Source organism: Vulpes vulpes, chromosome 10 (genome assembly GCF_048418805.1).
Source record: "Vulpes vulpes isolate BD-2025 chromosome 10, VulVul3, whole genome shotgun sequence".
Taxonomy (NCBI): Eukaryota; Metazoa; Chordata; class Mammalia; order Carnivora; family Canidae; genus Vulpes; species Vulpes vulpes.
The window spans coordinates 50,816,718-50,829,193 of NC_132789.1; the positions used below are offsets into that span (position 1 = coordinate 50,816,718).

General features: G+C 59.4%; 1 protein-coding gene across 5 annotated transcripts in view; it reads left to right on the forward strand.

Annotated features, from left to right (window-relative positions):
* The window catches only part of TRABD2B (TraB domain containing 2B), a 207,730-nt gene extending 197,441 nt beyond the window's left edge, over positions 1-10,289 (forward strand). For 2 of the 5 annotated variants that reach the window (XR_011994810.1, XR_011994811.1), the window contains one exon: positions 64-4,848. Coding sequence is in view for 2 of the 5 variants with exons in the window: in XM_072724059.1 (XP_072580160.1) it covers positions 4,857-5,064 (208 nt within the window). In the remaining 3 variants the exon portion in view is untranslated. The other 3 variants (XM_072724059.1, XM_072724060.1, XR_011994812.1) reach the window with 2 other exon arrangements.
* The last annotated feature ends 2,187 nt before the right edge of the window (positions 10,290-12,476 follow it).

Genomic DNA, 12,476 nt, shown 5'->3' on the forward strand with positions numbered 1-12,476 from the left:
ACCTCTCGCTGGCCTGTTCATCCTGCCTGAGGCTCCCCAGCTCGTTTCTCCTGGCAAAGCCAGACCTTCTAGGAGGGCCCGGCGTGCTCAGCGTCTCTGTGTGAGGCCAGAATGCCCTGAGACAGAGCTAGACGATACCCCGTGAGACATGGGAAACAGGACCACTCCGAGAATGAAGGCACAGCAGATGCAGGCAGAGTGGGCCTCAGACCCCAGCCCTCCCTGGTGCTCACTCTGATGCCTGGAGAGTAAACGAGGGTGCATACGAAGTGCTGCACTGGTAGGTGGCCCTGGTGACCCTCGGTGGCAGTGGTCTCCAGAGTTGCTGGGGAGGCTTGCTCTGGTCTGAGATGCTGTCGCCCCCGCCCCCGTCCCTGCCCCTGCCTCGCAGGTACTGCTCATGGGCCCTTAGCCTGTCTTAGGCTTCCAGCCTTGAAAGAGCCCCTGGGGAGGGGGGGCTTCTGGGTCCCACGGTGAGAGCCGGGGGGACAGAGCCTGAGAGGCCTAGATCATGGCCAGGCAGAGACAGCTCCCTGGCCCGGTGTGGCTGGAGGAGTCCTGGAGCCCCAGCCAGCGTTCCCGTGCCTTCGAAGGAATCGGTCAGCCAGGGCTGCGGGGATCAGGAGGGCCTCCCCGGTGGAGAAGGCCGTGAGGCCAAAGGCACAGAGGTAGGCGTGGGCCTCAGACATGGGGACATCGGGCTGCAGGCGGGCCTGTCGCCTCAGATCTCCATGGCCTCTGGCCCGCTTGGCTCAGAGAGGCCGAGGCCAGACCAGACCCGCAGCGGGTCTCCTCCAGCCGACCGCACCAAGAGCTGCACCCCGGGCATCAGGACCACCCGCCAGCCGGGCCCTGCATGCCCAAGCCCCCTCTCCACTCCATCCTCCGCGACCCCGGGCACCCAGCTGTTGGAGACCCTCTAGGTGCAGAGCGGCCTGCGGGCTCCAGGAAGCCCCTGGAGGGCCTCAGTGGGCTGACAGCCGACACTGTGTCAAGCCCCAGCCCGCCTTCCCCGGGCCGTACACCTTGGGCCTCTGCCTGAGATCTCCCTCTGGCTTCGGCTGCCAGGAAACATTTTAAGATGCAGGGGTCTGCTTCTGCTCCTTCCTTGTACAGGCGGGGAAACCGAGGCCGAGAAGGCAGGACTCGCCCCAAAGGCACAGCAAACAGGGACACAGGGCATGCTAGAACGGGGCTCCAGCCTTCCACCCAGGCGGCGAGGCTCGTCCCCATGAGAGGGGCCCAGCTGGCTGGGCGCAGACTCGGCCCGAGGTGCCAGCCGCCCGCGGAGCCTGGGAACACTCAGTGTTTGCTTTGGCTTTGAGGCCACTTTGCCAGGAGACGGTTTCCCCCCGTATGCGCCTGGGGGCGAGCGGGCGATCTGGACCCGGGGACTGAGCTTTGTGAGCAGAGGGGGCCGGGGAGGGGGGGCACTTGGGAGGGCTTTCTGCCCACCCCACCCCATTTCCCTGGGACCCCTTCCAAGCAATAAAACCCCCGCTCAGGCTCCAAGGGGGTGGGGTTGGTGAGCATCTTTGGTTTTCAAAGTGTGAAAGCAAATGCCTTTGGGCTCTGTGCGAGACATAATTTTCATAAGTCCTACTTGATGGTCCCTCTGATGGCGGGGCTGGCTGCAGCCAACCTAGGCCCCGCTCTGGGCACCCCAGGCAGCCATTGCCTCTCTCTTGAGGCTGGGCCCCCCAGCCTCCTGGACTCTCAGGCTGGAAGGACAGGGCAGCCGCTGGGAAGGGTCCGCCATGGACTCTTTGTGTAGAGTTTGGAATGTCTCTCGTCGTTAGAAGAGAAAGGCAGGGAAGGGGCTCAGGCAGAGGCATGGGCACAGGCACCGCCCCCCCCCCCCCCCCGCCCCTGCAGCCAAATGGGCCTCGCCTCCCACCCTGGGGAGCCTCCACACACAGGTTTTCCAGGTCTCAGCAGGAAGCGCTAGGCTGCACCCCGGTGCCCTCTGACGGGTGTACATCTGTAGCCTGAGCCCCTGCACCTGTCCCTTCATCCCAGAAATGGGGAGAATGAGGTAACGTGTACAGGAGCAGTGTCTGCTGGCTCCCAGGAGGCGGTTAGTGGGAGAGACACGGACATGGACAAACAGTGATGCTAGCGAGAGCCAAAGCCTGCGGGGCTTGCTGCCGGGCCGGGCACTGCTCTCAGCACTTCTCACGCAGGACCCCATTCAAGCCTCGGATGCAGGAATAGGTATGACGCAGCTCCATCAGGGACACAAGTACAGGGTTTGTGGGAACCTTAATTCTCCCTGGAGGCCCTGGGGGAGGGGGACCCACCAAAGAGGCCTCCAAGGGAGAAGACATTGAGCCAGGCCTTCAAAGGCGGATTGGAAATGGCAGCAGGACCGGCAGTGTGACTGGACAGGGTGGTGTGTGCGGGCAGAGCCAGGAGAGGTGAGTCTGGCCGGCCCCAGGCTGTGGGAGGTCCCGGGTGCTCCACAGGCTGGTACAGGGTGGGGTGTCATCTGTCAGGCACTGTGGCTCATCGGGCGCAGTCCCAGCCACCTGGTGGCTTCTGTTCCGCAGGCACAGTGTCCCCCCCGGGAGCATCCTTCCTCTGTCCATGGCGCGTGACATGCTCCCTCTCCTGATCGCTGCTTCTAAAGATAGAGGAACCCAGTACATGACAAGTGTAGGTGCCAGGTTGAGAAGAACCTCACGTGTGGCAGGTTCTTGTGGCTGAGCATGACCAGGAGTAGAGAACAAGGGACAGGCCAGGGAGCAAGGAGCTTCTCCCTGACTGGGGCATTTGGACACCCACTCGCAGAACAGAGGTCCCAGCCTGCTTGGAGGCAGGGGTGTGCATGGAGACCCCAGGCTCCCCCGTATACCCTCCCAGCCTGAGGCTGAGCTGGGCTGTGTGCGAGACGTCTGGCCACCATGTCAAGGGGCTGGACCTTGGTGGTGATGAGTACAGAACTCCCACGGGTTGTGGCCATTGTTGATACCCTGTGCCTAGCACATGCAAGTGTGGCCCAAGGTAGAGGGGGGCCTCCAGGAACCCAGCGAGTGAGCCGCCTACTGGGGAGGGCCGTGTCCCACATGGAGGAGGCTGCCCAAGCACAGCACCCAGGGAGGGACGAGTTTGTGCCCGTGCAGCAGCTGCTAGCCAACACCTCTGTGGGCCTGGTTCAGATCCCAGCCTTCCTGTGAGTCCTAGAGCAAGTTACTCCACCTCTTCCTGCCTTGGTTTCCTCATCAGTAAAATGGGCATAAGAGGCGGACCTGCCTCATAGTGTTGCCATGAGGACGAGGGGTTAACATCTACTACGTGCTGGCGTAGAGCTGCCGCAGGCTGGGTTTGCTACTTCTCTGGCCACCAGGAGCACTCTCAGCACGTGCAAGGTAGACTCTGTCTTCAGGCTGACTGCTTTGTCACCTCTTCCAGGAGGCCTTCCCGGCCCTGCCCTGGACAGGGGCCCCTCTGTGTGTCCCCTGCCCGACTTCCCCTCCCACCTTTGCCCCTCTGTTCTGATGGGACTTGTCAGGTGCTCTGTCTGCATCTCCATCTGCCTCCTCCGCCCAGGGCTCTATGAGAGCCCACGGGGCCCAGCACCCTCCTGGAGCCTTCTACCCCCGAGGCCTCTTTGGATTATTCCTCTGTCCTTGTCTGTCCTTACCCCCTCTTCTTTGGTCCCTGACCCTCTCTTTGTTGATCATGCCCTTCTCTCTTTCCAGGACTTGAGCCGGTCCCTGGGTCCTGCACCCCACCTGGCCCCACCCTCTGCAGCTCTCCATAGCGCTGGGTGCTGTGCTCAGCCAGCAGGCTCTCCTGCACTCAATCTCCCTACTTCTCTGTCTCTCCCTCCCTCTTTCTCTCTTTCATAGGTTCTCTTGAGCCAACCATCCATTCCCTCCAAAACCGGACTCTTCTATTATGAGTTCATTGTGGCTTTCCCTCAGCCTGCCTGTGCTCACGTAGAGGGTGGCTGTCCTGGGTCTCCCGGGACCTGGGGCATTTAGCCTCCCTCAGCCCCGGCTCTCTCGTCTGGGGAAGGGGGGGTTGAGACCCACAGTGAAGGTTTGTTTTGAGGTCAGAGAGACGACGGTACCTGGGAGCCGTGATCAGGAGGGAGGGGACAGTGGAGGTGGCTGTGTAATTTGTTTCCTGTGGATTTCGGGCTGGGGCGGGGCGGGGCGGGGGTGAGGGATGGCAGGGGAGCACCTGCGCACACAAGTGCGGCCGACTGCCACAGGGGTGACCCAGGTCCAGTTCTTCCGCGGCCCTGACTGCCCGGGGGTGACCGGGCCAGCTCCTCCGTGGCGCCCTAGGTATTCCTGCCCCTGGGGCCCGTGTGAGGGGTAACACGGGCGCCTGGCCTCAGGGGCACAGCGGGTGGCGGCAGGGCTGGGGGGCGCTGGCTTCCGTGCCCAGCTCCCTGTCTCCACCCCGGTTTATAGGCACACAGATCCCCTAAGGCCTCCTTGAGCCCCAGGCCCGAGCCCAGGGCCAGGCTGTGGGCGTCACCCAGCCGCCCTCTGTCCCCCCGTCACCCGGCTGCCCTCTGTCGACCATCACCCAGCCGCCCCTCTGGCTCCCCATCACCTGGCTGCCCTCTGTCCCCCCGTCACCCAGCTGCCCTCTGTCCCACCATCACCCAGCCGCCCCTCTGGCTCCCCATCACCTGGCGGCCCTCTGTCCCCCTGTCACCGGCTGCCCTCTGTCTCTCCGCCACCCAGCCGCCCTCTGTCCCCCCTGTCACCTGGCCATCCTCTGTCCCCCGTCACCCGGCCGCCCTCTGTCCCCCCGTCACCTGGCCGCCCTCTGTCCCCCCCCCCGTCACCCGGCCGCCCTCTGTCCCCCGTCACCGGCCACCCTCTGTGTCCCCGCAGCACCGCCGCGTCGCCGCCCCCGCCGCCCACGCCCAGCGCCCGCCCGGCCGGGCCCCTGCAGCCCTCGGAGCCGCTCCAGCCGCGGGAGGAGCCGGCGCCCACCAGCCGCTCAGCGCCCGGCCGCCTGCAGCGCGCCCCCGGCCTCCTCTGCGCCGTCCTGGCCGGCGTCGCCGCCCCCCTCCTGCTGCACAGCCTCGGGCCTTCCTGACCCGCCGCCGAGGAGCCCAGAAGCCCAGGAGCCGCAGGGGACCGCGGCCGCCCCCACTGGCCCCGCTGCCACCGCCCGGTGCCCGGCCCTCGGGGGCGGTCCAGGCGGGATCCTTAGAACGGTAGAGCTTTACTGTACCCAGGTTACATCTTCTTTTTTGTAGAAGGATCTTAATTTCCCATAGTGCTATGGGGCTCTTTTGTAAAATACGTGTCCATATTAAAAAAGAAAAATGTATTTATTCTACCGATAAAACTATTTTTATGTGGCCTATGTTAACCCTTTAATTAGCCCCAACGCCAACCCAGGGAGTGAACCCAGGCTGCCAGGACGCCTGCAGCCTCAGGCAGACTGTGGCTTGGAGCTGGCTTGCTCCTAGACTAGCAGAAGCCTCCGTGGCTGGGTTTGGCTTCTCCCACCACGGGACCTCAGAGACAGGGGCAGGCAGACAGGCTTAGCTTTTGTGAAGCTGGATCTGGGAGCCAGAGATGTGAACGGACGATCCTTCCTTCCCCTGGATGCATCCGAGGGCGGGAAGATACTTTAGGAAAGAATGCTGCTATTTCGAAAACCCTGAGTGTCTGTGAACTGGCCCTCCAGAGCTCTTGGTAAGTGTTTGGACCAAAGCAAGGGGGTAGGGGGCGCGGCTGGTACTGAGGGAGGTCATCCCCCAGCCCTCGGTGACAGATGGTTAAATTGAGATCCAAAGAGAGGAAAGTGGTTGCCCAAGGTCATGCAGCAAGTGGGAGACCCCGGGTGTGAATCCAGACCTCTCTGTTCTGGCTTCATTAATCTTCTATAAGCATGGCTTATCAAAGAGCCTGTTGAAGTCACAGCCAAACAGAGTGAGCTGGGCCAAAGGACAGGAGTGGGCACAGAAGGACAATTTTAGGGACAGGGCTCTAGGAGTCGCATGGTAATAATCTTAATGTAAGCCACCGCTAGTCCAAAGCCTGCAGCGTGGCAGGCACTTTGCACACTCACTTTATCATTAATGCTCATGCTGTTCTGTGAGATGTGTCCCCATTTCACAGATGAGGAACTGAGCCCCCCCCCCCCAAATAGATAAATGGACTTGTTCAAGGTCACCTAGCTGGGACGCAGCCCCAGGTCATTGTGATTCAGAAGCGATGCTCGTCCCCTGGACCATGTTTTCCCATGTTCTCTCCACCTGGGAAGCTCCAGGGAAGGCAGATCTCACCCAAATGGACCAGCACAGGCTCCTTGCTCCAGCCCAAGAGGCCACTGGGCCACAGTCCCTCATGTTGGTCCCTGTGAACGAAGGGCTCAGCCAGCAGCCTGTGCCACATAGTCCCATGCCCCAACTTGTCTATCTCGGAGCCGATGAGAGGCTTTCTTATCAAATCAGTGGCTGGCATCTGGGGCATCTGGGGAGGCAGAGCAGCCAAACGGAGGCAGGCAGGCAACTGAGACTCAGAGAGACTGACCCCACTCCTCCGCCTCCAAGGCCATAGCTGAGAAAGCAGAGAGTCCCGGCTGGCTGCCTCCTGGCCCTAAATCCTCACTGGCTGGCGGCTCATCAGTCACAGAGTTTTGAAACCCAACAGTCAAAAGGGCCCCTCATTTGACAGATAATGACAGTAAGAGAAATAATGAGGCCCAGAAAGGGGAGGCACCTCCCCAAGGCCACACAGCTGGGCAGGTCTGCTGACTCCCAGCCCAGAGCTCCACAGCATCAGCATGCCGTGGGTTTCCCTGGCAGGCCTGGCACTGGCTGATTGGACCCAATGCCACTGTGCCCAGCCCAGCAGCTGTCTCCCTTCTGAGACAGAACTCTGGGCGGCTCTGGATGGTCAGAGGTCCTGCGAGCATCTTGGCCGGCAGCTAAATTCTTTTCATCACAGCCCTGGACGGACATGTTTGAGCTTGAGACCTGGCAGGAGCCCTGAGATCTGTTCAGAGGGTCCAGCCAGCCCCATGGGCATCACGTTGTAAACTGAACTTGACCCCAACCAGGGCTGGAGTCCGTTTATCTTTGGCAGAGATGTGACTTCCTATTTCTGAGTGGGAAGGGGCTTAGCTGACTTATAAAGCAGGCTCAGAAGGCCTGTTGGACATCAAACAGATCGTGTGGAGCACTCTGTGGATGAGATAAGTGTCAAGGAATTAGAAGCACACAGGCCAGATTTCTCTCTGTTCGGGGCAGAGTGTGGCATGAGATGCACTCAGACCAAGCTGAGGTTAATTAAAAATGAAGCATTTGGGTGAACAGCCCAGGTACCTGACTGCATGCCCAGATCTGTGCCAGGCGTGGGGCCAGAGAGGTAAAGCAACATGGTGTGTGCCTCTTGAGCACCCGCGGTGCCAGGCTCTGTGTTGAGGCCTCATCCACGCACCATTGCTGGCCTGGAGGAACTCCTCGTCATCGAGGTGGAACAAGGAGCCCAATTGCAGGTTCCTGGAAGGAACCTTAGAGGTTATCCTACCCAGGCCCCTGACCACAGATTTAGCCCTCGTCTTCCCCAGATCCCTCCTCTGGATAGACTGAGAGATTCCAAAGTTCCCCTCCAGCAAGCGCTCAAGTGTTTAAAGAAAGATGGAAGGCTGCAGGTGGCTGGACCGGTTCATCAGGTAGGCATGTCCGAGGGGACGGCCTGAGCCATGTGGATCAGACATCGGCAGCCTGGGTTCAGTGACCCCTACGCACCCCCCCCCCCCACTGTCCGGGGCCCGAAACAATGGAGCTTGCTGGTTCACGTCCCAGAAGACCAGCGGCACGTCAGTGGAAACCTGCAGGGCCGGGGAGCTGAATCCTCTCATCCTGAACCAGGGAACCACCACACCATCCATTCCCACTTACACCCTTTGGATGATCTCTCCACCACTGCTGACATTTTTTCCAGCATGTTCTATTGCCTGGCCTCATAAAACGCCCCTGTGGCTCTGAGAGCATCATGTACTTTTCTTAGGGCTTTCATGTTAGACCTTCAGGTGGCAGACAAGATAGAAGGATGAGACCCAGCAGGCTGAGTGACCTGCCTGAGGTTAGGCAGCATGTTAGTGGTGGCCCTAGGTCTCCTGTCTCAGGAACACTGACCCAATGACCCAGGGACATTCTAGAAGCTGCCAGTATGGCCACGTCCTTCTAGTCTTCCTCCAGGCTGTTCTGCGGCAGAACAAGGTCCCCTCCAGCTGAGATGCCAAGGTCCAGAGCCAATGACGCGTGGAAACTTGCACTGACTGGCAAATTTGCCTCGACGCCAAAAACCATGAGCTGGTTTTTCTCATACGAAATGCTCTGCTGTCTACTGCCTCACCTCAGCTAGGCCTGGGCAAGCCCCAGGGCTTGGGACTCTGATTCCACCTGTCTCCAGCCTGGCGCCCTCATCACAGTGGATCGCAAAGAATGGTCCTCCATCGAAAGGAAAGTCTATGCACATCAACATGTAGGACAAGGGCAGTTCCGCCTGGAACTGCAGCCCTGATGGCATCCTGGGTGGCGAGAGCAGAGCTGGGGCTGCTGATAGTGTTCCAGTGCCTGTGGAAAAAGAACAGAAGTCCTCAGACCCTCCGTGATCGGGCCCTTCTGACTTTGCCAGCCCATCTCCCATCTCTCCCATTCTGTGCCTGACCAGACTAAATCCTGTCATTTCTAGAATAGATAGGATGTTTCTACTCCCTGGACTTGGAAACTCCCTTCTCTTTCCCCAAGTCCTCATTTTTTGAAGATTAACTCATATAGCACTTCCTCCAGGGAGGCCCCTGTGATTCTTTTTTTTTTTTTCTTTTTTAGCATCTATCACAGCACCCACTGACCAGTGTTGGGACTGTAATAGCATATCTTCCCTCCTATTGGACCGTGAGGTCCTGGGTGGCAGGGGTCATGTAAATTCGTCTTTGTATCCTCATTCGATACAAAGATGGCACTCAATAGATGTGTAGAGAGGGAAGGAAGAAGAGAGAGCTGGAGAGCGGAAAGGAGAGACCAAGACCTTAGCTCTGCTAGTGGAATACTCCCTGCAAAGCCAAAGCTGTCCCCTGCATGTGGTGAGTTTCCTGTCGCAGGAGGTGTGAGAAGGGCAGTAGGCCCGCTGGCTGGAGATGTGGTATGAGAGCTGAAGTCTTGGCAGGGGACTGGTGTAGATGACATCGAGGGTCCCTCCTGGCTCCGTAATGCTCAGGTTCTTTGAACATTGTTATTTTAACAAAAATTCATCTATGCAGCCAAAAACATCACCCGGGCTGGCTGTCTCAACAGTAGGGTTCAGGAATCGCTCCAGCCTCACACCCCCGTTCTTCAACGGCCCAGCCAGGCCTGACGTCAGTTGGCAGGCTTGCCTGCTACCCTGAGGCAAGGGGGCCTCTGGGTGCTGGGGGAGGGCTGGAATAGAACCCAGGGCCCCCGTCCCAGCCTGAGACTCCTTCCCCCATGCCCCTGACCTTGGGGGCCGGTAGGGAGGGGTCACAAGGACTGATCAGCCCCCCTCCTGGCCCTTTCCGGGAGTATAAGCACACCCTCCGATCTCCTCATTTTGTTTCCAGCTGTTGGCTCCTCCTCTCCAGAGGCGCTCTGGATACTCCTTCACTTTGTTGGGTGACCTTGGGCAAGCCCCTGCTCCTTCCTGAGCCTCCACTTCCTCATCTGTTAAATGGAGACCTTGTTTCCTGCGTGAGCTGAGCTGGGGGCTGGAGGAATGGCGTGTGCAATTGCAGGGCTCTGTGGAGGTGAGGCACCACCCCTCTTCGGGCTCAGTGCTCGGCTTTCCTCCCAGGCCCCGCAGACTTCCCCGGGGTTGGGAGCATGTGGCAGACAGGGAAGGTGACAGACGGGCAAGCCTTCAAGGTTGCTCCATCCCAGACCTGCTGCAGGGAAAGTGGACTTTGGTGGAGCCCGAGTCTAGGACATCGGTGAGGCCCTGTGGCATCTTGGGCCCCAGTGGCCCGGGCAGCGGGGGCTGACCCTTGGCCAGGGGAGGTTCTAGGTCAGAGCAGGGGCAGCTGGAGCTCCTGCCCCATTCCTGGGCCTCAAAGAGATTGCAGAAGGTTCTCAGTTGACTCTCATTATGTGACACAAGCTTCAGATCTTAATGTATTTGAAAGATATTGGTGACGTTGTTCGTTTAACCACCTCCTCCCTTCACCTCTGTGAATTATCATGAAGAGTCCTTTAAGAATATAGAAGACAAAGAAAGATGCTATTAATGTTATTTTGCCAAAAATATTTTTGTAGCATAATATATTAATAAAAGACATTATGAATTCCATGGGACGGTGGCTCTGTGTCCTGATGGCTCCCCCTTCCCTGCCAGGGAACATTTGGGGAAATCGCCTTTGCTGGGAGGTCCAAGACCGACGCAGTGGTTTGGAGGAACTGGACAGGGCCCATTTTCCATGCGAAAGTGTGGATGGATTGGGGGCATGGGGAGTGGCTTAGGCAGGGGTCCAGCGACTGGAGGGACGTTATGCCAGTGGGGATCCAGACAGGCCTGGCCAGCCAGAATGAGCTGGCATCTGCGGTCACCGTCAGAGCCTCCTTCCTCACCAGGACCAACTTAATTCTTCTTTACCCACCTTCCACTTCTCTCCACCGCCATTGCTCCCACCCCGGTCGAGGCCTCCTCACCCTCATCTGAACCACGGCCACCTGCAGCTGTGCCCCCCACTTCCTTCCCCGTCCCACCCCCGGGGCCAAAGCGAGCTCTGTAAACCACCAAATGGCCCTGTATCTCCCCTGCTTTGAAATTCCATCAGCGTGTCCCCACTATTCCCAGGGCAGAGTTCAAGGTCACACAAAGCTCTCTGCAACCTGGCTCCTTCCCAGCAAGAAGGATCTCCAGCATGAGGTTCCTGGTTTTCCAGCTCCTCTCCTAGTACCCAGCACTCCCATTACCGCCTGCCTGGATGCTTCCTTAGGCCTCCCACCCTTCACCCGCCCTGTCTCTGCACCTGCTGCTCCCAGCACTGACTGTCTTCCCGTCCCTCCCATCCTTGCTTCCCGCTCTGTGGGGCCCCTACACCCCCATGACCCAGCCCCCGTGACCCAGCCCCGGTGGCGTCTGCTCCATGAAGCCCAGGCTCCTAGGACTTGGGGGAAGGGGCAGGTCGCTGAGGGGTTGGGAGTAGGCGAGGCCTCCCTGGTTCTGAGGCCACAGAGCCTTCACCAGAGGCGATTTGTTGGCCGTGGTTGACGGGTTCTTGGCGGCTCCCACCCAGACTGACATGGGCTGCCCGTGGCGGGCCTGCCTCCAGACAAGTGTGCGCAGAGTGAGCACTAAGGATGCACACACAACATTCTGAGCCTTTGCGAGCCTGACTGACGTCACCCTCACGGCTCCTCTTCCCCATCTCTATTTTCCAGATGAAGCAACTGACATGCGCACAGGTTGACTTGACCACAACCATAGCTTGTAGATGCTAGAGCCAGGACGGAAAGCCAAGTAGCTACACTCCAGGACGACTCTCTTAACCTTTACTTGGCTATGCATGGGCTGTGGCCTGTGAGGAGGGCAAGGAGGTGTCCCCATCCCCATGTCACAGGCCAGGTAGTCTAGGTCAGGACCCAGCCATGGCCCAGGGAAATGAGCCTCTTCCATGTCGAGGAGACTGCCCAGACCTCTGTCCCACCCACTCAACACTGCATGGAGGTGCCTGTCCCCCGCCCCACACCGCCACATTGGTCTTAGAGGGCTGACTCCCAATGGTCTGGGAAGTCCTGTTGTGGCCTGTGACCCCAGTGTTCTCTGCCCCTCACCCACCAGCTGTTTTCAAGAAAAGAGGCTCTTGTCATCTCCCTTTCTAGAAGCTCAGTGAGAGTGAGCCCTGGCCCTTCCTTGGGAGATGTAGTACTTAGTTCAACTGGTCCCTGGAGAAGAAGCTACAGCCAGGAACAGGGTGATGGAATGGATGAGGGCAAGAGGGAATACTCAGGTGTTTGTACCTGGTACACTGGAGTGCCTGCAGCTCCTAACTGGGAGCCCTGCCCCCTCCTGCCCGGGCAGATCCGGTCCCTTGCTCTGAGCAGGCTCCCACTGTGGTGCTCTACCGAGAGACACTGGAGCCCTGCATGATGGTTGGTCATTAGATTCCAGGGGACCCCAAATCTCTGTAGGGCTGCCCCGGACCGGAGGCTGTATCTCTGCACGGATACAAAGCTCAACGCTGAGCCCACAGGGAGAGCCACAGGGGAGTGAGGAAGTTTCCAGCTCCCGGGAGCGGCCCAAGTGGCCCGTACACCCTGCCCCCACCCCAAACCCCACCCCCAGCAGGTCACACTGCTGAGGAGGTAGTAGGTTCCCTGACAGGGGAGCTGTGTGACGGGGTAGCCCAGGGGACAAGAGATCCCCGCCACATGGTAGGGGTTGGCCAACTGGCCATCTATCGCTCTCTGCCTCTGTTGCTCTCTCATACCTTGGCGCTCCTCCTCCTTCTCCCTCTTTCTATGCTCCTTGATG